Source organism: Ambystoma mexicanum, chromosome 11 (genome assembly GCF_040938575.1).
Source record: "Ambystoma mexicanum isolate Mex_15411 chromosome 11, UKY_AmexF1_1, whole genome shotgun sequence".
Lineage (NCBI taxonomy): Eukaryota > Metazoa > Chordata > Amphibia > Caudata > Ambystomatidae > Ambystoma > Ambystoma mexicanum.
In genome coordinates this window covers 1,007,030,008-1,007,057,713 of record NC_090934.1, presented here as the reverse complement: position 1 = coordinate 1,007,057,713, position 27,706 = coordinate 1,007,030,008, and the positions used below count along the sequence as shown (strand labels likewise).

The following is a 27,706-nucleotide window of genomic DNA, read 5'->3' as shown; positions in this document are numbered from 1 at the left end:
CAATATATAACCCCCAACTGACAGGGCCCATTTGGGCTGGGCGTTACACATGCACAGAGGCTGCCTCATTCTGAGAGATGCTAATGTAATCCTGATTTTAGCATCTTATTCTGGGAATTGTTATATTGGATTTCCCCATAATAAACCCAAGACTAAAAATCCTAGAACGAAAAGTTAAAAGTAGGACTGAACTAGTATATCCCTGATTGAACAGGGCATACTGGCATATATGTGTGTGTTCGTAGAGCTTAGATTGGGAAGAGGGTACGTTCGGGCCACACTGCTCCGTCCGGGGTGAGGTTAGACTGATTTTCCTTTGATTGTCCACTTCTGTGAACTCACAGATAGGAAGAAATGAAGGCAATGCTGCCCAAGGATTTCCCAGTGGGCAGTATCGTGACCCGGGAAGCGTGACTTGATGCATTTGCATCAAATTTTTTGAAGGGGATGTAGTACTTCCAGTCAGGGGTGTTGCTAGGTCTGGAAAAGGTCCGGGGCTAGCTAGCCTTTTGGCTGTAGCTCCTGAGATTCTATCCGGGGCTACAACCAAAAGACCAGGGGCTATAGCCCCCTTAGCCCCCCCCTAGCAACGCCTCTGCTTCCAGTCTACACATGCCCAGTCTCAGCGTGATCACCTGCACTCCCAGTTTGAACATCCCCATGTGTCTGTAGGGGCCCAGCACATTCCAGTTCTTACATTCTGCCCCTTCTCAATATCAAGGGGGAGGGGCACCAGTTCTTCTAGTAAATGTGGCTGTCTGATTCTGCCTTTGTATTCCTGCGCAGGTGGTGGGTCGGCGAATGGCAGGCATGTTCCACTACATGTGGGGAGACGGGTATCGTGCAGAGAGCCGCCCTCTGCATCCAGAGCGTCGGGCTGGATGAGCAGAGAGCCCTACCAGCCACCGAGTGTCAGCACTTGCCCAAGCCGGAATCCAGTGCCCCCTGCAACCGTGAAACCCCATGCCCATCAGACTGGGGAGCTGGAAACTGGTCTGAGGTAAGACACATGTAAGGAGTGTGCAAAGGGAGTGAATGGATTGTGCATAAGTGAGAGGTTCCTGTAGAGTCCACCACACTGATACACGCAAGGCATTGGACCCAGAGGGACTCCCTTTCTGTTATGTGTTGGTGAAAGAATGCTCGCTACTCTCCAGAAAACTGATCATAGAGCGCTAACTGCTAACCAAAGCCCTGACAACACATTTCCGCATTAATGCGCTTTCAAATCTGCCAATTGCCATGTGTTTGCCCTCCACCATTCACTATGTTCTGGCTATGGAACCCAATAAACAAATGGTAATTCATCCTCTCTCTGAATTTCATCAACCCCTGGCATTGCTGTACTGGTAACACATACACACACACACACACCCACCGGACCCCCCCAAGAGGATAGATGAAACGCTAATGGGCTCTTGGACTCCAGGCAAATGATTTCAGGGACCTTGTGGCCGTCTATTATGCTCTATAGTCATCGTTGGTTAAATACTTTATTTAATTTTATTATTTGGTGAATGTGTAAAGTACAAACATAAATTACAAAACTGGTCTTATAGTGCTAAGAGGCAAAATGAGGTGGTACAATAGAATGATTACACATTAAAGAGTACAGTTTTAACGGACTTGCAGAAAGCCAGGTGATTATCAATGGCTCTGATGTGCTGCTAGAGAGGCAGGGGTTAGGTGTTTGGTGGAGAAGGCTCAGCCAGCAGCAGGTTTTGTAGGAGATTAGACCAGGGCTAATGGAGGATTCAGGCGGAAGTGCCCAAATTGGGAACAGGGGCCCACATGATAGATGGCACTGCAAACGAGGCAGGGGTTTCTATTCATATTTTTTGTATCACTGGAAGCTAATACACGGTTGCGAATGCATGGAAGCGTTGGTCACATTTACAGAGTTGGAGCAGCAGATGGGCAGTGGTTCTCTGGACCTCATGGATGAGAGGCGTGGAGGCGCCATGCTAGAGGCTAATGACATAGATGTTGATGATGCTAACTTTGCCAGACAACATTAGATACTGCAGAACTCTTTTCAGTTGGGGAAGTGGAAGATACATGAGCTGACAACCTGGTTGGCCTTTGTGAGTCAGTAACAGACTGTCATAGAGTCACAAACCAGGATTTCTCATTTCTGGAAAAGTAGCAGGCTCCATACAGAAGGGGCCAGAATGAGGGGCTCAGCAGTTGACACAGTGTTTGATCACCAGGACTTCCATCTCATCTCTGTTCAGTTTTAGCAAAGGGGTCTTTATCCAGGAACAGATTGCTTCCTTGTATCGGAAGAAGATATATGTGGTGGAAAAGGAGTTGTTATCCAATTTGGAAAGAAATTTGGCATCATTTGCATAGGAGTAGAATTAAGGCGCAAAAATCTGATTAGAAAGAAAAGGAGATGCTGATGGAGATTGAAAGTAAAGGGAAAAAGGAGCAGCCGTGAGGTGTCGCAGAGGGCAGCTGAGAGCGGTAGAGAAACGTATTGAGATATTTTCTGAGAGGAAGAGGGAGAGCTAGACGAGCACTCAGCCAACAGCATCAGTGGATACGAGACAGAAAATGGGATTCAGTGGTTATGGTTAATAATGTCGAAAGCCATGCAGAGTTACATACAACAAAATAAAGGCATGGACTTCATTTTTGTGAAAGATTTTACTAAGATCATTGAGGACAAATATGAGAACAGACCTGATGTCTCGGTCTGGTAGGTGTGAGGTCCCGATTTACCTGTCCTGTGGCGGTTGAAGATGAACGCTGAATGCCCCACTAACCCCTCCAGAACTATCCACCCTCAGTATTAACTCACAGCAGGATGGACACCCCTGGAAGGAAAGGGGATAGGGATAACATAATAAACCTCCAACTTCTCTGCTCCCAGCTCTCTGATTCAGGATTGTTCACCCTCTCCTGCTACCTCAGTCTTCAAAGATGGGAATATCAGAATCTACAACAACATAGGGAAGACTATTAGTGTTCTCGTTTAAAACTATGCTGGCTTAAAAATATCTTTATCCTTGTTTTTCTCAGTACCTGGTTGCCTCCACTTAATGCTTGAAGGCGAAGAAAATAATTCACTCCCAGTACTTTTGTTGCTGAGAATTCTCTTCCATAACAGGTTCACAGTGTTCCTTATCACCAATAATTCTTGTCTTCTCTGTTAACTGTCACTGCTCTGACTGAGACTGTGTCAATGCAATCCATCCTTTTGTCTTTAGTCACTGCGCTTCCCGCGCTTATGTCAATGCAATCCTTCAGTTTTGTTAGTTACTGCGCTGCCCACACTTATGTCAATGCAAACCTGCACTTTTGTTAGTTACCACCCTTAAATTCTCCTGTAGGAGACTCAGTGCGAACGAGCGCTGAGTTACGTTGCAGTTTACTGCCCAACGCCTTCTGGTTGCCAGGGAAATGCCGCTCGAAATGACACACTGATGCGTGACACGATCCTTTCCTCTTAACATCTCGCTCTCTTCACTGTACTTCCTGAAGAAATTACTGACGCCTTCCTCTCGTGCTGCCGTAACAAGTTTAAGGTTCATAAATTACTTCAGAAATGTTCCGCTTTTATTTAGTCTCTCAACAAGTTTTGCTTAAGACTTACGAATGAATATAATAGGATAACTACTGGCTTTTGTGCTTCCCTAAAAAACAATATTTACAGACTGCCATTTCCATGTGAAGAGTTTTAATTTCACTTAGCTCAGTTTTCTGATTCTTCTCTCGTATCCCCTGAACTCAGCAACTCAACATTTTTCCATTTAATTTTTTCCTCTGCAGCTGTGAGTGCTGCGACCTCTCTTGGAAAGATCTAGGATGAAAGGCAGTTTAGAATCACCCTAAAGATTCCAAACTACCCCACACCGTCCTTCCTCCAATCACTTTCCAGAACTGAATTCACCATCTTGGCTTGGGAAAGGTCCAGGTTCCTGGATTTACTATAGTTAAGGAAACAATTTGTAGCACCAATTCACAAACACTCTGCCTCTAAAAGCATCTAGACTCTCTCATGTGAGAAACATTCTCCCACCCTATGACTGACTCTAGTCATACTCCTTTCTTCCGCAAACTCTTGGAGATGCTGGTCATCCCCAAACTGACCCACCGTACTGAATCAGCTAGCTGCCTCCACGACCACCAGTCTGATTTCAGAGCATCCAGAGCACGGAAACTGCTCTCCCGAACACCTGTGAAAACCTGCTCTCTAACCTGGACTCTAACTCCCCCCCCTCTGTTCTGATCCTCCTTGATCTTTCTTCTGCCTTTGACACGGTCAGCACTCCATCCTCATAAATCGCCTCCATGATATACTAGGCATCATGGACTGGTCACTGGTGTGGCTTCCCTCTTTCCTTTCAGACCGTCTCTCCCAAATTCAATTGGGTCCTTTCCTCTCCTCCACCTCACTCTCTACCTGTGGCATCCCTCAGGGCTCTATCCTATCGCCATGGCTCATCAAGATCTACCTAGCACCTCTGGCCTACTTGATCTCCACCTACTCTCCTCACTTCCATTGTTATGCTGATGACACACAACTTTCCTTTAAGTTTCCATCTGCTACCTCCTCCTGTTCCTCTCTCACACCTGAATGCATGACTGCTACCCCGGCATGGTTCTCTGCCTTAATGCCAGCAAGACAGAGATCCTTCTCATTGGGATGCCTGCTCCTTGTTTCCCTCCACTCTCTCTGGCCACCATCCTTGGGCCCCCTCCCCTCACCCTCCTGTGAGGCAACAAACCTTATGGTCATCTTTGATTCCGCTCTCTCTTTCTCTCCACACATCATGGACCTTGCCAAGAAGTACAACTTTCAGCTTCACCTCATCAGAGGCATTCTCCCTTTCCTCAACTTTCCCCAGAAACTCAACGTCTCCAGAGATCTGGGACTCTCTCGACTGGACTACTGCAACAGCCTCTTCCTCAATCAGCCTCTTTTCTCCTTTCGCCCCCTTGAACTAATCCAGAATGGGGCTGCAAGACTTATCCTTGGCCTCAAGACCAGGGTCCACATCTCTCCAGCCCTAAAATCTCTCCACTGGCTCCCGGTGACTGCAAGGTTCAAATTCAAGGCCCTTTGTATCATCCACAAGATAGTCTGGGTCGTGGGACCTGTCTACATCCAGCTTTCTCTCCCCAAATTCCACCCTGCTAGTCTTCTTTGGTACTCTAGCTCTAACTCTCTGCAGGTCAGGCATTTCCCCAAGAAGAGAGTGGGAGGTAGATCCCTTTCCTTGTCAGGCTTCTCCCTCTGGAATGGCCCCATGCCCCCCTCAGACTTGAGCTGTATCTTCTTCAGTTCCCAGAAACTGCTCAAGACCTTCCTTTTCTCCTTGCTCCTCCCTTGCTAATTATCCATCTGCTGCGACTGGTGTTTGGTCCCTTCTGAATCAAACAGGGGCCAGACCTTCTCTGACCAGTCTCTCCCCCCCCCCCCCCAAGTACTTGCCCTCGGGCCCCCTTCCCCGGACTAGCCTGAATCTGGTCCACTTTGTCCATTGCAATTGTTTTCCCTTCCTATACCCTTTTCCCCTGGCACTTGCCCTCGGGCCCACCCTCCTGAGTGCCTGCCCATACCCTCTGGGCCCCCTAATCCCACACTTCTCCTAGCCCACCGCCCCTGCACTTTTGTACCTTTGTTATTCGCACTTGCACAGTAGGATTGTCACAAGACCACTATAACCGTCACTGTTGTTATTGTTGTACTTTGTTACTATTGTTTCTTTTTCCTATGTCACCCTCCTGTCCCCATTGCTTTGTCTTGTGCGCCTGGAAACACTTGTGTATAGGCACCATACAAATGTCCAATAAATAAAATAAAGTTGGCTCGAACTGTAAACTGCGACCGGTGCGTGGACTGCAATGCACCCAAAATGTGATCAGGAGTTGAAGGCATACTGTCACATTTTGTAATCAATATAGTCTAGCCATCTGGTATTTAGGCAACCCTATAAGGACATACATATAGTGCAAGTACTGCCTGAATACTTTCTGGAAATATCAGGTAAGGGAATATAGTTTTCTGTGTTTTCAAATCAAAAAAGTCTATCATCTGTGGGTGCAGCGTGAGTTCAGCATAGACAACCACCGCAGGTTCTACACCACTGTAGAAGGAGGGGGGGGGGTTCTGGTGCTTCCCCCAATAGAGGTGGCCAGATCTTATTTAGCCACTTAATGTTGTACTTTCCGATAACCGGAATCTCTGTCTTTGAACTGTTCAATTATAGTAGGTTTATAGATTTATCCATTTGCTTACTGCTAATTGAATAAACATTGTGAAAACAACATAGTCCGGTATTTACGGTGCAAGGTGGGTTTAATCACAATATGTGTGTCATCAGCATAATTATATACTATGATGCCAAACGAACTTTTGACCCTAAACAATCACTTTTTATAAATGTTAAACAACAACGAGGACAGGGATGATCCCTGAGGGACCCCATATGAGTTGTGAATGTGTGGTCAGTCACAACTGTGGGAAGTCAACAACATATGGGACACCTGGTACACAGCTTTGATATACCAGGTACCACAGAGAAATATACACAAAGCCCAAAAGCCAGGACTGGGGCAATGTTCTAAGTGTCTTTCAACATCCGATGTGAAAGCAACACTTATAATTCATTGCAAAGTAAGTTATACATTCTCAAAAAGCTTTCTTTTTCTAGATTCCTTTGAAACAAGTCATTCTAGGCATGATGGAATCACGGATCAGTCCCTCTTGGTTACATAGATCGGTTTATTATTAAACTCCCAAAATGAGTACACCTTGCATTCAAATGTTTACACATCTCTCGTGCTGTTTATGTCGCAAATGTGGGGTTAGAATGTGTAATTGTGAAAAAACAAATTGAACATATGATTAAAAAAAGCTAATTATGGGTACTGTTCCAGTGGTATTTCATCATTTGCACATAAACAAAAGCAGTAACTGGTACTCAAATACTTGATTTCCTAATTTCACAGAGGAACAAACACATTCATGTGTGCCTCAAAAGTGCCTCATTCATCTACTAAAACAAACACAATATACAAAGAAAAATCCACACACTGCATTTCGGACTTAAACAGTGAAGATAACTGCTCTGTCCCATTAGTTACTTTTAGGTGGCCTTCATCAGGACAGGCAGAATTTCAAGCCAACCAATGCAATCCAATTGGACAGTCTGGTGTGGACAGTAATTAACTTCAACACCATATTGATTCTACTGCAGTGCTTTAGGTTACTCAAAAGCACCATCAAATGTCCACTCTCATTCCAGATCTAAAGAAAATCACTTATCCAAATTAAAGCATGAGCTCTGGCTCTGATCCATGGAATTCCAGCCAAGTTGATTTGCATATAAATACAGAGTATGTAATGGTGTCGCTTTATATACATTTAGTGAATAACTATTTAGATATTGTTTATCCAACTCCTTACACTCACATTTAGTTGGTGGGAGGACAGTAGACCCATTCCCTGCTCTATTCGCCCCATCTACCAAATGTACCACACATCTCCAGCTGTGTAAGTGCAATTTTACTTAATTAATGCATTATCTGCTTAGAGCTGCGTTCATCACCACTCTTTACTTACCACTCATTTATACGTTTATCCTGCTACACTTTCACCACCCATTGGGGAAAGGGGATTGGGACAGAATAACAAAACGGACACTGCTTCTGTCACCAGAGATCTGCAAGACACAAGAAGGCATTCAATCTGCATGTGCTTTTTCTATTTCCATCTCTAATTGCAATGCTACTTTCTCCTCCTTCCTAGTAGCTGAATACCTCGGCTGCTTCGCTGGAAGCGTTTTAGGAAATCCTTGGCAGGTCAATGCCCTCTAATAAGATGTGTTGAGTCTGGGGAAGAGAAGTTCTTTGTGTATGATCACGTGTAGTACTTGGAATATTTGAAAAGTGTGCAAGAGTCTTGGATTGTTTTTCCTTAACTAAAGCTTAATAGGACAAGCATATTGTCCCATTCCAAGGTGGTGAGGATAGGAATTCTCAGTGATTGGCAAAGGAGCAGCTTGGGGCTGTTTGGAACCATCTCAGGGATTCTAAACTGCATTTCATCCATTAATTCAACTACGAAGGTCACAGTAACTGCAGCTCCTCAAGAAAATTCCTAGAAGTCAGTCAGAGGACTTGTCTCAGCGTTTGAGAATTTAAAGGAGTCTTTATTTTTCACATAGAATTTAAAACTAATGAAAGCTGAGAACTTAAGTGTATTTGACTCATCTTGATAAAAGGAATTGTGTGGTTTGCACTTTTGACATGCAACTGTTTATCTTGATGCCAGACCGTAACATTATTTCCTGAAAGACTTGTAAATATAGTTTTGTTTGTTGCGACTAGCAGTGAACATTTATATTTTATCATGTCCTAGTGCAGCATTTTTGGTAGAACAGAGAAAGCTCTGTCGCACGGCACGCAAGCCTTTAGAGTAAGATACACAACGTTGTCTTGTTCGCATAACATTTATTCGGCATATTAAAGAGCGTCTTTGGCAATTCTTTGGAGCGTGACCTGTGTATTGTGAGCATCCTTGTCAACACTTCGTCGGGTGCGTGATTAAATCAGTAGTAGTAAGCCGGTAAACACGTGCAGTGCGGCTGACGGCAGATGAAAGAAGAAGTGTCTAAATGAGATCAAGGAGTGTGGGGAGCGTGGTGTACAGTTGTTGAAGCGCAGGGAGCATGGTGTCCAGTCTAAAGTTGATTTTAAAGATCCTCAGTCTGTAAAGTCCAGTAGGGGTTCATCTTCAATCTCCGCATGCCAGGTAAGCTGGGACCTGACAACAACATATAGACTACTGAAGCCTCCTTAAGATCTTTTCGGTTGCAACTTTCAGATTGCTCCTCTAACGTAGCGAACTATCCCTAAACTAACTAATTGACCACTACATTTATTTACACTGGCTAGTCTTTTTATTTTATATCCTTCATCTGGTCCTGCTTCTCAAGATAATCCTGATTTAGGCAAATGGTTCTACTGTTAAATCTTTCTCTTGTTCATATCTATTGGGTTCTATTGCTTGTAAATCTGAGTCTTTATTACTATTTCCTTTGTTTAACATATCCCTCCCAATTCTGCCGCTTGAAGGTGAGAATGCTGCCTGGATACTAATGTGAAAATAAAGACTCCTTCATGTAGTTCTCCAAACTCAATTCCCTTAGTATGGACCGAGGGGGATGGGGGGAGATTCTACTATGAGAGCCACATCTTTGCAACACTCCATAGCATAGCATGAGCTGCATGGAGGATGAGACACTACTCCAGCTTCAGAAAGCAGCTTCACAATCCTGTGGTCGTACAGATGGGCAGACTCTGATTTTGTATTCCAAATCTCAGAGCGCAATGTGAATGCTTGGAGCATGCATGGTTATGATTTAACACACCAGATCTAATCAAATATCCTCTTAGGCTTGTCTTCCTCATCGGACAGAATCCCTTTATGGGGAAAACTAATCAAGGAGTGAAGTGTTCACAATACGACATTCACTCAAACTTCTAGTGTTTTGAAGCTGTATTCCTGAACACTTTGCCCCACCGGTAATACAGACTTGTGTTCCTCAGATAGCTGTCCTCTTATTAAGAACAGCTGAAAAGCTCTTCTTAAAAAAAGGTATGCTCTTGTGGAGATTGTGAAGAAGACCCCTGGCTAGTGGTCATGACATGGGACATTCACAGGGCTCTTGGCCTTGCCACTGGCCCTTTTAAGAGCTGCCCTGGAGATAGGGTCTCCACTCATCGACAAAGAGGATCATTCCAACTCTCCCCTGTGCCTCAGAAGAACCAATGGGACAAAGAGGCGGACCCATGTAAGGGGATCAAGGAGCAGCGATCCAGCGGAACAAGCACCGGCTGCATGCTCTGCTCCCTTTGCGCAGTGCAGAAACGGGTCTTAAATCTGCAACAAGAGGGACATAAACTAAGCCAACAAATCCAGGAGGCAGTCAACCAGCTCCAAACCGCAACCTCAGACCTGGAAGAGCAACCATTAGCGCAACCTACTAGCCAATGCCTATATCAGAAACCTAAACACAATGAGGGAGTTAGGAACTCTAAACTGGCAGTCATAGTTCTGAGGTTGCTGTCCAGCACACACTAGAGGCCCTACCAGTGAACTAAAACTCCCAAGCACCTTATTCCAAGTCTACACTTTCCCCAAAGAGAGGCTACGATTGCGGCAATTATTAACACTAAATTAGATTCTAATTTAGTGTTAATAGCTGCCGCAACTGTAACCCCATCAGACTCGGAAAGGTAGGGACGAATCTGCCACAGCAAGTGAATAAAATAAGAGCAGCAGGACTTAAGGTATAGAACATGTTTTTTAAAATAAAAGTGGGAGTCAAAGAAGACCCCCATGCCTGGGCACGGATTCTTTGGAACCCACTCCCTTCCGTCCTTAAGGGATGTGTTTCGAGTGCCCAGTTAAAATAACTGTTAAAAACCTCCCTCTTTGATATGAATACAGGTTACTGTAATAACTTTATACAAATAAGATTGCTTGCCACAAATTATCTTTCGGCAAATGAGAATAACACTTACCTCTGTGGTGATCGGGATTCTTGAAACTAGAAGCTAGAGGGAATTACCTGAAAACTCCTCCCCAATCCAGCCCAAGGCTAGATTGAGGTGAAATCCCCAGGGGAAACCCCGAAGGGAAAAACCCCGTGAGGAGCTGCTAGAGAGCGTGGATTCCTGTAGCAGCTGGTGGAGTGGTGGAGGGGAAACACTAGTTGAGCTGAATTCCGGAATCTTGTCAAGGTGGTTTCTGATAGAGAAGAATAGAATCTAGATGAGTAAGATATCAAATGGAGTAAGTAAAGTGGTAGGGAAAGAGAAAGGATCTTACCCTGAAAAGCCTATGTTCTACTGAGGAGTTCTAGTCAGTCGGAGGTAAGGTTGGTATTAGACCGGATGGTGACAGCCCAAGGAAAAGATTGTTCAGAGCCAGGTGAAAGGCTTGTGGCTCAAAGATACTGAAAGGCTGATATGGATAAAATAGAAACGTTAGATCAAGGAGGGAATCCTAGTGAGAGACTTGATGAACGAAAGTTTGATAGAAACAAAGACACTACCGGAGAGGACAGTCGGAAACACAGGTAGGTGAACTTCCGTTTATCCGCTGTGCTCGAGAAGACTTTGAATTCTGATGAGTCCAAGAAAACGGAAGGGTAAGAAGAAAAGAAGTTAGGTGAGAGAAGAATGATCCTCGGGGAGGTAGCTGCGGAATTACTTCAGGTAGGAAGTTTAGCGAAGGATAGCGAAAACTTACGATGCGCAGCGCGACTCTGAGTAGAGAAGCAACGCGTAGTGCAGAGGATCCTGTTGCCGGAAGTACCATTCCGGAAGCTTGGAGGCGGGGCTAGTCCCGCGGTGTGAGGAGTGAAAACAACTAGAGCGCGGCTTACCGTCTCCAGATCCTCCATATTGAAAGTCCCGATTTCGGGTTGAGCCATAGCTGTTCCCGGTATTGATTTCTCTAAGTGTGCGGCAGTTCGGTTACACAGAACAGTCGTAACAGTATGCCCCCTCTTAAAGTCATTATCCCCTGGTTTACCAGGATGTCTCTTGTGAAAGCTCTTGATTAGTTTAGGAGCATGGATACTGGATTTTGATTCCCAAGTCCGGTCTGAAGGGGCGTAACCCTTCCAGTCTACCAAATACTGAAGTTTCCCACGGTGAAAGCGAGAGTCACATAACTCTGAAACTTCGTATTCCGCATCAGACTGGTGTAGAATAGGTGGTGGACGAGAAAAAACCATGGGATGGAAAATACTTCGAATGTCTTGCTTCAGCTGAGAAACGTGAAAAACTGGATGTATCCGAGTCCATGTCTTGGGTAACTTCAGCTTGAAGGCTGCGGCCCCTATGGCCGAGATCACCCGAAAAGGCCCCATGAATTTAGGAGAGAATTTGGAAGGCCTAAGGTGTCTGGGTAGAAAACGGGAAGATAACCAAACCAGATCTCCAGGTCGTATTACGGGTGCCTTAGATCTAAGGCGATCTGCCATCTTCTTTGTTCTTTCCTGAGTAGATTTAAGAGCCTGAGAGGCAACCTGTTGACCCCGATGTATCCCTTCCAAGAGAGACTTCACGTCTGGACATTTGTCATCCAAAGATCTTTTGTCCGGGAAAGAGGCAGGATGAAATCCATAAGAACAAAAGAAAGGAGAGGTCTTAATTGCTGAATGATACGCATTGTTATAGGCATATTCAGCGATTGGTAGTAGACTAAACCAGTTGTCGTGGGCTGCTGAGATGTAGCTTCGTAAGTATGCTTCCAAGGTCTGATTTAATCTCTCAGTTTGACCGTTGGTCTGTGGGTGATACCCTGAGCTCAAGGCCCGGGTGATACCCAAAATTTGACAGACCTGTTTCCAGTATTTTGATGTGTATTGAGAGCCTCTATCGGAGATGATAGTCTCAGGTAATCCATGAAGAGAAAAAATTCGGGAAATGAAAGTTCGTGCCATTTGAGCTGCCGAAGGGAGGCCAGAGAAGGGAAGAAAATGAGCCAGTTTGGTAAATGAATCAATTACAACCATTATAGTTGAACATCCTTCGGAAATGGGCAGATCCACAATAAAGTCTGTTGAAATGATTTCCCACGGTCGAGTGGGTATTGGCATTCTGACCAAAGTTCCAAAAGGTGAGTGTCTAGGACTCTTATTTTGCAGGCAGACCGGGCAAGATCTTACGTATGTTAAAATGTCTTTTCGCATTAACGGCCACCAAAAATATCGGGAGACTAATTCACGGGTGTTGGCATTACCTCTATGTCCTGCAGATTTAGAGTCGTGGCACATATTTAGAACTTCCTTCTGTAAGGCCTTGGTAGGTACAAAAACCTGTTTCCCATGGAAAAAACACCCTTCCTTTTTGGACAAGAAACTCAACTCTTTCTTAGTTAAGCTCTTCAAAATGGAGGGAACAGAGCTGTGTTCCAGGCGTTTTAAAAAATCCGTTGGTTTGTATTTCTTTTTGAGATTTAGAACACAGCGAGGAAAAATCGGTTCAGGTTTGACTGAAGATTGAAGAGTGATCTCTTTACGTGACAAGGCATCGGCTTGTAAATTACATCTCCCAGGTATAAATGAAAAGATTATTCTGAAAGGGGAGAAAAAGTGAGCCCATCTAGCCTGTCGGCTGTTGCATGTCTGAGCGTATTGGAGGATCCTTAGGTTTTGATGGTCTGTACGGACCTCTACAGGAAACTGAGCTCCCAACAGCAAATGTCTCCACTCCTCAAAAGCCCTCTTAATCGCCAATAACTCTTTCTCAAGAACGGTGTAGTTTAATTCTGCCGGAGAGAGAGTCTTCGATAGATATGCGATAGGGCGTTCTAAACCTTGGTCATCCTCTTGAAGGAGAACCGCTCCTAAGGCATATTGGGAAGCATCAGTTTCGAGAATGAAACGGCGAGATTGATCAGGAGTCATGAGAATGGGTGCCGAAGTAAATCTCTTCTTCAAAGTATCAAAAGCTTTTTGCGTCTTCTCATTCCAGACATACGGAACTCCTTTCTTTAGAAGGTTGGTTAAAGGCTGAGTAAGAGCCGAGAAGTTGGGGATAAACCGACGATAAAAATTAGAAAATCCAACAAAACGTTGAATTTCCTTGATTGATCGAGGGTTAGCCCAATTTTGAACTGCCATTATCTTGTCTGGATCCATTGCAATACCTTTTGCCGAAAGAATATAACCCAGGTAAGTCACCTGGGGCTGATGAAAAGAGCATTTTTCCAGATTGCAAAACAGGTGATTGTTCTGGAGTCGGTGTAAAACTTCTTGGACCTGGAACTGATGTTCAGAAATGTTTTTTGAAAAGATCAGAATATCGTCTAGATAAACGATAACAGAGTGTAATAGTAAATCCGAAAAAAGATGATCCATAAATCGCTGGAAAATAGCTGGGGCATTGGACAACCCGAATGGCATGACTTGGTATTGAAAATGACCGAAAGGGGTGCGAAAGGCGGTCTTCCATTCATCTCCTTTCTTGATCCTGATTAGATGGTAAGCTCCCTTTAAATCCAGTTTTGTATAAATGAGAGCTCCCTTAACAGCCTCTAAAATATCTGGAATCAAAGGCATCGGGTATCGGTCTGGAATGGTGATCTTGTTCAACCCTCTAAAGTCTATGCAGGGTCGGAGTTCCGAAGAATTCTTCTTGGGTACAAAGAATAATGAAGCCGCCGCTGGAGACGTAGATTCAGTTATAAGTCCATTCTTTAGATTTAGATCTAAGTATTCCCTTAGGGCAATCTTCTCAGACGAAGAGAGAATATACATCCTTCCGAAGGGTAACGGTTGGTCTGGAATAAGATCGATTACACAATCATCTCTGCGATGAGGGGGAAGCAAGGAATATTCTGAGGAGGAAAAAACATCCGAAAATGTATGATACTCCGCAGGAAGGCCAATGACAGACCCCACAATAGAGACCTGTCTGTCTTCCTCTGGTCTTGAATGAACAGTCCTGTTATCTTTCCCCAAACAATTATTGAGACAGAACTCTGATCCCAGGAAGAGAGAACCTGCCGTCCAATTTATGTAAGGATTATGCATTCGTAGCCAAGGTAATCCTAAAATGATAGGGTAATGAGCAGTTCGTATAACATCTAAGGTAATAACTTCCTCGTGAGTAAGAACTGACATGATTAAAGACCCGGTTTGGTTAATGATAGGTCCGGATGTTAAAGGGCTACCATCTACACTTTCAACAGGAATGGCTTCACCTTTATGAAACAAGGGTAGATGATGTTGTTTAGCCCAAATTTCATCAATGAAATTACCAGCAGCGCCACTGTCCACTAAAGCCGGAATCTCTGTCATCTTCTGATTGTCAAATGAGAGGGTAATATGTAATACAAACATTAGTGTGTGAGAATGCTGGTTACCTTGTAAGACTGGCATGTTTAAAGAGGAACCTAAAGAAACTTTAGAATCCCGGAACGCGGTTCCTCCTACGACCGGGAACTGGCGTTTCCCGATCGTCTCGGAGGAGTAATAGGGCACTCCTGAACAGTGTGAGAATTTGAACCACAATACATGCACAATCCCTGAGTCCGTCTGCGTGATCTTTCCTCAGGAGATAAAGGTCCTCGACTAGCTGATCCTAATTGCATATGTTCCTCATTAGTGTTTCCTCTGTGTGTTACAGGAGTAGAGGGATATGTACGAGTAGAGGGTTTCCCTTTACGTCTTTCACTGTTCCTCTCTTTTATCCTGTAGTCCACTTGCATTACTAAAGCGATGAATTCTGTTAATGACGTGGGACGTGGAACCCTAGATACCTCATCCTTGAGATCCTCAGACAGGCCTCTACGGAATAACGTAACCTGTGCATCATCCGACCAAGTAGATTCACTAGCAATCTGTTTAAATCTAGTAATATAAGTCAGAATGTCCAGATTTCCCTGTCTGAGGTCTAGAAGTTGTTCCTGGGCTGCTATCCGAATCTCCTGCCTACCAAACATAGATCTTATGCTATTGCAGAAGGCAGAATGAGAATCTAATATGGCATTATTGGTTGTGACCAAGGGAGTAGCCCAGGCTAGGGCCGGTCCCACCATCTGTGAAATCATATATCCTACCTTGTCACGATCAGTAGGGAAGAAGGCTGCCTTAAAGGCGAATTGTACTGAACAAGCATCAAGGAATTCCTTTATCTTATGTGGATTACCATCAAACTGACCCCCTGGTAAGGGACCAGGTGGAACTTCTGAGCAATGCGGAACCCTGCTAGTTGCTGCCTGTTGGGAAGCCAACTGGGCAGTTTGTTGCTGAGACTGATGCTGAGCCTGTCGAAGATTGGCGTTTTCTTGTTTCAGACTCTGTACCTCTGAAGTCAGAGATTGTACTGCAGCTATGAGCTGCTGAATTTGTTGATCCATCACAGAAGTCGTCTTTCTCAAATGCCGAAGATAAGAGAATTCTAGGTCAACTGGGCGTTGCTTACTGTAATAACTTTATACAAATAAGATTGCTTGCCACAAATTATCTTTCGGCAAATGAGAATAACACTTACCTCTGTGGTGATCGGGATTCTTGAAACTAGAAGCTAGAGGGAATTACCTGAAAACTCCTCCCCAATCCAGCCCAAGGCTAGATTGAGGTGAAATCCCCAGGGGAAACCCCGAAGGGAAAAACCCCGTGAGGAGCTGCTAGAGAGCGTGGATTCCTGTAGCAGCTGGTGGAGTGGTGGAGGGGAAACACTAGTTGAGCTGAATTCCGGAATCTTGTCAAGGTGGTTTCTGATAGAGAAGAATAGAATCTAGATGAGTAAGATATCAAATGGAGTAAGTAAAGTGGTAGGGAAAGAGAAAGGATCTTACCCTGAAAAGCCTATGTTCTACTGAGGAGTTCTAGTCAGTCGGAGGTAAGGTTGGTATTAGACCGGATGGTGACAGCCCAAGGAAAAGATTGTTCAGAGCCAGGTGAAAGGCTTGTGGCTCAAAGATACTGAAAGGCTGATATGGATAAAATAGAAACGTTAGATCAAGGAGGGAATCCTAGTGAGAGACTTGATGAACGAAAGTTTGATAGAAACAAAGACACTACCGGAGAGGACAGTCGGAAACACAGGTAGGTGAACTTCCGTTTATCCGCTGTGCTCGAGAAGACTTTGAATTCTGATGAGTCCAAGAAAACGGAAGGGTAAGAAGAAAAGAAGTTAGGTGAGAGAAGAATGATCCTCGGGGAGGTAGCTGCGGAATTACTTCAGGTAGGAAGTTTAGCGAAGGATAGCGAAAACTTACGATGCGCAGCGCGACTCTGAGTAGAGAAGCAACGCGTAGTGCAGAGGATCCTGTTGCCGGAAGTACCATTCCGGAAGCTTGGAGGCGGGGCTAGTCCCGCGGTGTGAGGAGTGAAAACAACTAGAGCGCGGCTTACCGTCTCCAGATCCTCCATATTGAAAGTCCCGATTTCGGGTTGAGCCATAGCTGTTCCCGGTATTGATTTCTCTAAGTGTGCGGCAGTTCGGTTACACAGAACAGTCGTAACAGTTACATTCTTTCTCCGTCTGTCCCTACCTCTATGCAATTCCCTTTTTTATGTTTCTTGTTGTCTCTGTCATGTGAGCACCTTGGCCGAATGGCGCTATATAAGAATTGAATAGATAGATAGAGAGATAGATTGGAAACCTGAATAAAGAGACACATAATTTGTGAGGGAACTGATGAGAGAAATGGAGGAGAGACTAAAGAGGTGGTTGGAGGAGATCCCTGGAGGTTGAGGAGGAGAGTGATACAGAGGTGGGTGTTGTGGTACAGAGGTAGGTGTAGAAGAACATCTAGAGTTGGAGGAGAAGAGATATCAAAGGGTGATGGTGGGAGAGTGGGGAGACAGGGAGAGCTGCACAGTAGAAAGCGGCATTAGGGAAAGCAAGGTGCCCAGACAGCTTGAGGGGGTATGAGGGTACCCAACCGGCCCTAGGAATGCATTAGAGGGGGAGAAGGAATGAGCTGTGGTGAAGTGGTGAGGAGGAAGCTTATTGTAGAGCGGTGACTGGGGCAAAGTTGACCAGAACCAGGAAAACTGGAGAATCCCATTAACAAAATCAGCATCCCTAGGAGTCCATCATGCCAGCCCGAGCCTGTGCCCACTCCACGAGAAACTGTAACACTCCCTTTCACTGGCCCAGAAAAAATGGTTCTGGACTTTTCCTGAATATGGTTCAGGTACTCCCTAAAGTCCACACTGGAACCAAATGGAAACTTCCTTGGAGAGCAAGGATGAGACCACTGTAACTGAATTTCCATGGCAGAGAGAGAGAGAGAGAGAGAGAGAGAGAGCGAGAGAGAGAGAGAGAGAGAGAGCGAGGAAGAGAGAGAGGAAGAGAGAGAGGAAGAGAGAGAGAGAGAGAGAGAGAGAGAGAGATAGATACTGGACGGGGAAGTTGCCCCTGTAGTGGGTCGGCCCATGATCCTTGATGGACGTTTTAGTTTTCTTCATCCACATGTTTGTGGTTTTGGCCCCAAACTATTCCCAGTCCTTGAAAAAAGCTGTGTAAACCTTTATATGTGAGTCTGGTTATCTGTTTATTCCCAGTAGCTAACCTGTCAAAGCCTTCAAATTGGGACCTGATGTTTGGATTCACTCTGATGAAAGGCACAACCTATGTTCCAAACCACCTGACTAGAAATGCTGAACCAATCCATTCTAGATGCTACTCTCAGCATCTTGACTTGGAGAGGCATTGTCTACTGGAAATAAATCTAGTCAAGGAATAGCCAAGTTTTAGTTCAAATCAACACCAACACACACACACACACACACACAACAATCACATCTAGACATCTCCTACACCTCCTGCCCCCACAAGGCTCCTTCAGAAGCTCAAATACATGTTACTTTGACCTTTTCTCACCCTCCCTCATGTCCTCCCCTACATCCCTGCTCCACCAGGCTCCCATCTACCCTATGTATCTTACTTATCTTCACTGTTCTCGCTCTATCCCTCTCATGTGGTCTCTTTCTACTCTAATCTTCTATCCCTCTCCTACTTCTGACCCACTGTCTTTCTCCCTCTCTATCCTCTATTGCCACCTCCAAGCAGCACATAACTGCTGCAACCTCATGCCCCTTCGCAATCTGACCTTCTCAACAACCTCCACCGCTCCCCTCTCTGCACCCCTACCCTCATGCTAACCATAGTCTGGGCCTCCAGAATGCGCAGTCCCTCTGCAATAAAGCATCTCTCCTCAATAACCACTTTGACTCCTATGCACCTGAACTCTCTGTGAATGGGGCCACCGAAATATGGATCATCCCCAACACTCACTTTCCCACTGCCCTCCAAACTGACTTGCAACCTTCTCACACTCCCCTTGAAGTACAAAAACAGCAGTGACATTGGCCTAGTGATCAGCAAAGACTCGCCGTCCACCTCCTTTGACTTTACTCCCTCAGCATTGAAACACATCTCTGACCAACTTCTTCCCCTCACCCTTCTTATTACCTTCATCTACCACCTACCTGGAACCCACAACCTATTGTTCTCTGATTTTAATCTTCTACTTGAAACACTTCCTGCCGGTATGTCTGTTGTCATAATGGGTAACTTAGATCTCTCCAACATGACAAAAGCCTATATCCTGCAACTGAACTCCACTCTCTCTGATCACTCCCTGATTAGATGAATTATCTTCCTACTCACACCCTAGGAATCTAATCTTTCTATCCTACGCTTTTAACTCCTCTGCTCTCTCTCTAATCCCCTAACCCACGGGCCACTCACTTATCCACTTCACAATCCTCCTTCCCCCTTGTCTCCCTCCCTTTCTGCAGTTACCAAAATATATGCAAACATAACTCTATTCCCCCCATCTCAACCAGGTCAAGAAGCCCTCCCTCCTTTTGAACTGACCTTCACCAAATTCAACAATGCTCAGGCTATCTCCTTTGACTGCTCCTCCCTGCCTGCTCCTTTTCCCCCTTCCATGCTGAGAATGCATCTCTCTAGCCAGCCATCAGCTAAGGACAACAACCATTCACCTCCACCTACTCCATTTGGTAAAGATCGATCTGCTAATCTCCTTACCTGCTGCAAAGACTCTCTATTTGCCATAGACTATGCCCGACCATCCAGGCCATGCTTCCCCCCTTGCAAGAATAAGGTCCTATCCTCATCTTTCTCAGATGAAGACTTTGCATCTTACTTCTCCATCAAGATACAAAGAAACAAGACAACCCACGCCCACCCTTTCCTCACTACCCCACTCCTCTCCCACCTGTACCCCTGAACTTCTACACGTCCTCCGCCCAGCTAGACTATGCCCGACCATCCAGGCCATGCTTCCCCCCTTGCAAGAATAAGGTCCTGTCCTCATCTTTCTCAGATGCAGACTTTGCATCTTACTTTTCCATCAAGATACAAAGAAACAAGACAACCCACGCCCACCCTTTCCTCACTACCCCACTCCTCTCCCACCTGTACCCCTAAACTTCTACACATCCTCCGCCCAGCTAATCTATCCTTCATCCATTAGCTCCCATTGGCCTCTTCAAACCACAAATTATTAAAGAACTGGCACACATCACCACCTCTCACCTCGTCTGCCTCTTCCACCCATCCATCTCCACAGGTATCTTCCCTTCCTGCTATAAAATAGCCAGCGTCAATCCCATACTGAAGAAACCCACTGCTGATCCTAACAACCCCTCTCTCTATAAACCTGTCTCTCTCTCCTCCCCCACAAATCCAAAATCCTAAAGTGTGTCGTTTTCACCACTTAGTGAACTACCACAAGGCTTAGACACTCTAAACCCCTCCAATCAGGATTTCAGAATAAACACCTAACCTTATGCTCCTGTCCATGTCTCCAACTTTCTGTCAACTGCTCACCTCTCGCACCTCTCCCCCACCCTCATCCTGCTCAATTTCTCAGCTGCCTTTGACATGGAAGATCCTCCCTCCCCCTTCACACCCTCCCCTCCCTCTGCTTCAATGGCACTGCTCTTGACTGGATTGCCTCCTACCTATCCAACTGCTCCTCTTCTTCTCGTAAACTCTGAATACTCCTCCCCACTCCACTCTCATTTGGATCAGCCCTAGAGACACTCATTTGCACACTGTATACATCTTACCTGTTTAAACCTATCCCATCCTTTGGCTTTCAATACCACTTATTTGCCTGTGACACCCACATCTTTTTATCCCTTCCCTCCTTCACCCCCTCCATCACGGAAAGCATAACCAGTTGTCTCACACCTGTACCACACCGGGTGGCTCTATGCTGCTCGATACTAAATTCCTACAAAGTGGAAGTTCTCTCTCTCCAGACTTCCAGGCTTTAAACATTTTTTAAATACACTAAAACTATAGCAGATTAAAAATAAAAAAATGTTTAACAAGTATAAAGTGACTAGGTGCAAACAGAGTTTATGGAAGCCGAAACTGCTTCAACTGTAGCACACTCATAATCAAAATAAAAGCACAATTAAAAAATATACATAACATTTCACTAGAACATATAATTATATTAAAAACTCATGTGCAACGGAGGCCACTGCAATTAGAAAGTGACTAGGCGCAAATCTGTCTCATAGTAACAGGGCCAGGTCAGCTATGGCATGCTAGCTTTCTAATTACAAAGGCAGTATGGCGAAAGTGTGTAAAGGCAGTGCATATTTCTTTGGTGTTGCATGCTTCGAGGAAGTTTGTGGCTTCTTCGATAAGTCCCCTCCCCGATACCTAAGCTGTGGTAGAATACATGTTCCCTTTGGTTAATGTATGCAGTGTAGAAAAACATAAAACCGATAACAGTTTAATATACGTTACCATGAAACAGGCAAGACACAGAGCTACCATGTGCCCATTTGGAGTTTTTATTCCATGATAAATCATTTTCAACATTCCAGCATTAAAGTTTTTTTTAACACCAAGATCCCTATGGTTGGTGAAGTGAAGTAGGGCTCAATCATAAAAAGCCACTAAACTGTTGTTTATTTATCTGTACTGCCAGGACCACCCCAATAGTGGCCCAAGCCAAGTTCAGTCATCACGTATTTAATACATTTGAGCTATTTCCAATTACTGCCCATAAGGTCATTGGTAACAGACCCTAATGTTTTTCTTTATGCGGCGCTAACTCACCATTTAAATTCACATATACCCCAAAAAGTATTGCTTTCAGGTAGACCTCATATATAATTGGACAAAACACCACTTCAAAATATATTGGAATGATTGGGGCTGATGCTGGGATCGCTATTCTCTAGTCTTAAAAAAGTTCAGCTAAGCCAAACTCACGCCTCATAGCTCTGATCCATACAGTGTTGCTGGACGCACTGTTGCTTTATACACTTCAGAAGCAGGAAGAGTGGTGTTACCCCCAAATGTATACACTAGTGAGCTAGTTGTCCCAGCCCTTTGCCTAAGAATACATCCGCTTAGTTTCAGTTGATTGTTCCATTCCCCATTACCGGAAATCCGTATCCCTAAACAGCTGAACAAATCGACTAAGCAAATCTTTTAATTGTTGAGCATAAAATGTGCTATCATTTTCCTAGTGCATATTTGTTGACACACCATCAACCGTGTCTTGGTATTTTTCATATCCAATTGGAATTCCTTGCTGAATTGGCTCAAAATGTTGACTTGCTTTTTGATGTCAGCAGGTGTTTTAGAAATGTGGGCCACATCGTCCGCATAGAGTAAGGTCCCAATTTTGTTCCCATCGATGATCGGGCCATCTCAATCTGTTTACTGGATCAAAGTTTCTAATTTGTTTATGTAGATTGAAAATAAAAAAGATCCCGAAACACACCCTTGGCATACCACCTTGTTCACCCGGCACATAAAACATGAAATTGCTTACCAATTCATGATTTTAGGTTTGCAGCAATCGAATGTCTCCCTGATGGGTCAAAATATTTCTTTGTGTGTGCTCTCAACAATTTCTTAAACAGGGTTCTCTGACAAATCTGGACGGCGGACTGTAGGGAATGAGCACATGAGCTCACCGTGCATACGGGAGGAGGTACCAGGAAGTGGCGGCTGCCTGGGTTTCAGGTAAGGAGGAGGGTGAGGTAGTACTGTGGGGGGACTCTTTAAGGATGCCAGTGGGGGAGAGAGGTAAATGGGACCAGAAGAAGAGTGGGCCAGCAGACTGGGGCTGCAAGGGCGACCCCCCACCCCTCCCACAGAACAAAGGATAAGGGAACCAGGGCAGAGGGCGGTGGAGCAAATGGAGGTTGCAGAGGTGTCCCCCGGATTGGAAGAGGGCTCATAGGGGTCTCAAGCAAAAATGTTGTTACGGCCTGTGGAAAAACATCATAGCTTCCTCCATTCCTTGCACACCTAAATAACTGTGGCAAAGCTATACCTGTCATTTATCAAAGTGCATAGGTGCCATATTGTGTGTAAATGGCTGCCATAGAAGAACTAGACATGATCTGCATATTTGAACACCACACTAAAGTAAAAAGAGATACCCTGTATTCTTGAATCAATCTTGAATCATTAATGGCACTGAGCATCATTTGTTTGCAAGGAAAAGTTATAGAAACAATTAAAATAAATTCGAACTTCAAACAGAAAGTTATTATCCTTACTTCATTACTCACCGTTCTTTTTTTGTACAACCCAAATCAATCTGTTAAGTGCTAAACATGTTATTCTGTTGTGCTGAATGGAGCAATTGTGATTCTTCACATTCCATAATGGAAATACTTGGTCGCAATCCTGAACTAAAAGGGGACAGCCAGGATAATATTAGGAGCTACATGCATTGATTTCTTCACTGGGGCAAAATAGTAACCTTGTACGAGTCAATAATCTTAAACAAGAACGCTCACCACCTTCAGGATCGCTGTATATTACTGTTTTTTGAATAGCTACACAAAATGTAGATCTTTTGCCAATTGTTTACGCAGTGCTGTGACCTACATATGGGTGACTATGCTGAATCCGGCTACAATCAGCCTGTTCCACTCCAAACACGTGTGTAAAACTTAATTTGCCATTTACTGTATTCAAAGATATCCATCTCTGTTCCAGTTTAATTAAGGATTTTTTCCATGACCACTCCTCTGAGAGTTGGAGTTATCTGCTGACTACCAAACCAGAACAGACTGTTCTCAGTGTGCTCACATTCTATAAAGTGCCCTACTACTTGTCTGCAAAACAGTTCCGTAAACAGAAGAGATTTTCTGAGGTTTTCTGCCTACTTGCGCACAGGTTTTACCAATGTGCAGCAGTTCACACAGGAATGTTATGCCAAAGATAACATTAGTACTCAATTCGTATATACATTAAAGTTCCACCTAAAGCAATTATGTTCAAAATCCTTTGCTGTCAGTAAATGGGCATGATGCGGAGTTGTCACACTGATCATGGCCCTTTAATGTAAGTCTTTTATCAGGGTACAGTTTCTTTTCAACCTTAGAAATTGCTCAATGTGTAAATATAAGTTGAGACTGTGTGGGTGAAAATGCATGAAATGAAGAATTGATATTTTTGCCTGGCAGTGTACAAAACGGTTCTAATAGCGATTTGTGTTGTTCTGCAAAAATATACAGATCAAGAAATGCTCATCTATTCTTTTCACTTGTCATAGAGTGATTCTAGCTGCCTGCCTAGGTTTTAGTGAGTAGGTTGGCAGCAGCTACTCTTTAGTTTTGGCTTTACCAGGGGTGCAAGCCATTTTAAGGCAGTGGTAGGCTAATATACATTTTTGGTACCTATTGGGGTACCAATTGTTTTTTTTTTTTTTAAATGAAATCTTGTTCTCTGCCTTTTTGTGTTTGGGGCTTCCTTTGTTCAGAGTGACAACGGAGTAGGCATAAAATGGCCCTTCCGACTATGTAGGCTCTTTGTGATCCCACAATGGCAGCATTCATACTGGTCATAAATGGTGATGGCCGTACAGATTCCTGGACTATCTCTCTCTTCCTGTGGATTGGGTGGAATTGGGTAAGTGGCCATTCTAGTGACCAACCAGAATGGTCTGTGTCAAGGGAGACTCAACAGTCCAGGAAGGGTTTTCTGGGTTATTTTTGAAGTATCTTTGACAAAGACAGCGACCCAATTCTGTTTGGTTTCAAGCCATTAGCATCGACTCGGGCCCCAGTGGGATTTCAAACAAGACAGGACAGGCTAACTAAATTGGCCATAAATCTCAAAGAATGTAGTGGCCGGGGCACCTCTGCAGGGGTGGAGTTCCGACAGCCGGATGCCTATGCCAATTCTAATGTTGCTTATAGAAGGATGATGGCTAAGTTCTCTGATGCCTTGGGCTAGGGTACCCTACTAAGTAGATAACAGAATATGACCTTTCAAACATCCTTGACTGAAGGCCACAGGTGGAACTTGTTCTGCGCTTTCATACTTTCATCAAAGATCCTTTGCTAGAGCTTTGGAAGAGACCCTGCTCAGTGCCAGCAGTGCACAAGGATCTGGTTAAGGAGTGTAAACAGGCGCAAGTTAGGTTTTAGGTGGATATTAATTCATATTGGTTTTGGCTTTGACTAAAATGTTCAGAGGCCTGATGCTGTACCAGGTTTACATGGCAGAGGACAGCCGAGAACTGATTGGCTCACCCTATGAACTTGGAATTCTGTCCTTCCTGTCTTCTAAACTGCCTTTCATTTTTTCAGTCAAGACGGAAGGTTCTGCTAACTTAAAATTAAGCATATTAAGTACTGAGTTGAGCAAAACTTTATGTGCAAAGTAAATAAGCAGATGACAGCCAAACGGAAAGTGCCCATGTAAAAGCAACCTACGGAAGAGCATACGTGTGAAACAGTGCCATAAAAAGGTTGTCATGACCAAACTTCGAGTCAACGCAGGAGCTGCTGAGCCCCACAGACGCACCAAGGTGTAGTGCACTCAACTATCCAAAATTCCAGCTGAGCTTGTGACACCCCAGGGGCCATTTTGCGCGCTCCGTTCCCCCGATGCCGAAGGAATCAGCTGTTTTGAAATCCATAACGAGCCACGAGGCCCATTTCATTCATAAAATGGCCGCCGTTCCCGTGATCACGGCAACCGCCACAACACCAGCTCCAGGGAAGCCAGATTGGCCCCCACACCTCGCTGCGACCCCCTCTCCTGCTTTAAAGGGAGAGGAGGCTCGCCGCGAGGCAAAGCCGCGTAGGGAAGGCCAGGAGGAAAGGCCGTCATCCCTCTTCGCTGCTCCAAGCTGCTGAAGGGAGGTAAGACCTCTGATACCGTACCTGAATACATGCGTAGTGCTACACCTAACACTACGGTTAGAAATGCCTGCCAATGTTCGCACATTCAAAGGGATCCCCCTCACTCCCTCCTTCGTGCAAGGCTACCCGCTACAACTACGGCTTACTTCAGCCACAATGCCCGGCGCATTATGACTCTCCGCCAGCCGGCACCCCCAGCGGCAAACATCACACGCCCTTCCGCACCCCCTTTCGCTCTGGCTCCCGCAACCCTGTACTCCCCCATCTCCTGCCTCCACCTTGTCCACCAGCAACAATGCCCCCACGCACTTCCGGTCCAGGAAGAGCCCATCTCCCACACCGCCCACATGCGCTGGAAAGGACCAGGACTATGCCCCCTCGCAGCCGACCTCCACGTAATGCCTCTGAATGCAGAATCTGACAATAGCACCCTCCCACAGATATGCTGCCACCATGCAGTGTGCCTGCTCCTAATGTTATCCTGTCCTGCACTGTGCCTGCGCCTAATGTTATCTTGCCCTGCACTCTGACTGCACCTAATGTTATCTTGCTCTGCACCGTGACTGCACCCAATGTTATCTTGCCTTGCACTGTGACTGCACCCAATGTTATCTTGCCTTGCACTGTGCCTGCTCCTAATGTTATCTTGCCCTGCACTGTGACTGCTCCTAATGTTATCTTGACCTGCACTGTGACTGCACCCAATGTTATCTTGTCCTGCTCTGTGACTGCACCTAATGTTATCTTGCCCTGCACTGTGACTGCACCCATTTGAGCCCCCATAGGGCTCAATGGGAATGGGGAAGGCGCTAATAATGGTACCGCAATTTGCGGTACCGTTATTAGCTCTAGAGTTCCTTTGCAGGTCCCGTCCTTAACGCCTGCAAAAACCAGGCGTTAAGGAAGGACCCGCAAAGGGAACTTGTAGCAGGGAGGTAAGGAATTACCGGCACCGGTGCCCTTACTGGTGCCAGTAATCCCTTACCTCCCACCTCGTAATGAGGCCCAATGGATTCTACTGGCGCTAAAAAATAAGTGTCCAAGTTTATCAGTGTCAAAATAATATTTGATTCTCAAAACTGTCACTGAAAACTAGAGTTTAACACATTAAAATGCTGGGCGGATAAAGAGAGCACTAGGAATTATGTCTTCACTTCAGTTTGTGAATCCGGAACACATTTAATATGCCTTCATTGAAGAGAAAGACTCTAAGCAATTTCATGCAGTGGCTGCGCATTTTGCGCTATCCACAATTGAAAGAAGTTCTTTGTTGCTTCACAAGCGACTTCTATTGACAGCTGCTCCACTCTGTCGCTGGATAAATCCATGATACAAGAATAATAAATTAAACAAAAATGATTGTACAACCACCTTTTTGTCTGGTCAGTACGATGTATTAAAAGTAAATAGTGATAATCGCAATTATTGAAAAATGAGATGATTAACATACATCAATTAAAACGTTTTAGGCAAAAATAAGAAGCCTAGACCTCATCAAGAAATCTTAAATGAGTCCACGATGCTCAGATTCAACTTGTTCTTGAACGAACAGGTTACTGCCCAACATCACTAGCTAAATAATATGACTCTTCGCCATTCCGTTTTTTAGTTTGTTTTTAATTGGTTTGTATCCATGTTTTTGCATTGTAGAGGGTGTGAAACATCCTTTCAAAATAAGAGGTTCCTGTGAATTGACTACAAATCTTGAAAGAAATTGTTATGTCCTGATGACGGCTACAACAATAGAAAGGGCACTAGGGATAGTGCCTCTTGTATCTTAGAACAGCCGAAACATATGTTGACAATCCAATAGGCCAAAAGTACCAAGCCTAATTGACGGAGATCATAGTTCCGAATCTCCGAAGATGAAAATAACGTGATTGAATAACAACAGAATCATATTTGATAAAATAAGAAGTTATTATGATCTGTGTAGTTATTGTTCCGATTCACAATCCTCTAGTTTAGTTTAGTTTCTTTATTTGTACCGCGCACCGAACCCTTGGGTAACTGGGCGCTTCAAGCTTATACACGGGTTACAGAATTAG

The 27,706-nt window shown here is 44.7% G+C and overlaps 1 protein-coding gene across 1 annotated transcript in view; it reads left to right on the top strand.

Annotated features, from left to right (window-relative positions):
- The window catches only part of ADAMTS7 (ADAM metallopeptidase with thrombospondin type 1 motif 7), a 752,931-nt gene that overhangs the window by 615,594 nt on the left and 109,631 nt on the right, over positions 1-27,706 (top strand). Inside the window, exon 18 of the mRNA XM_069624204.1 lies at positions 787-1,000. Coding sequence (XP_069480305.1) covers positions 787-1,000 — 214 coding nt within the window. The remainder of the gene's footprint in view (positions 1-786; positions 1,001-27,706) is intronic.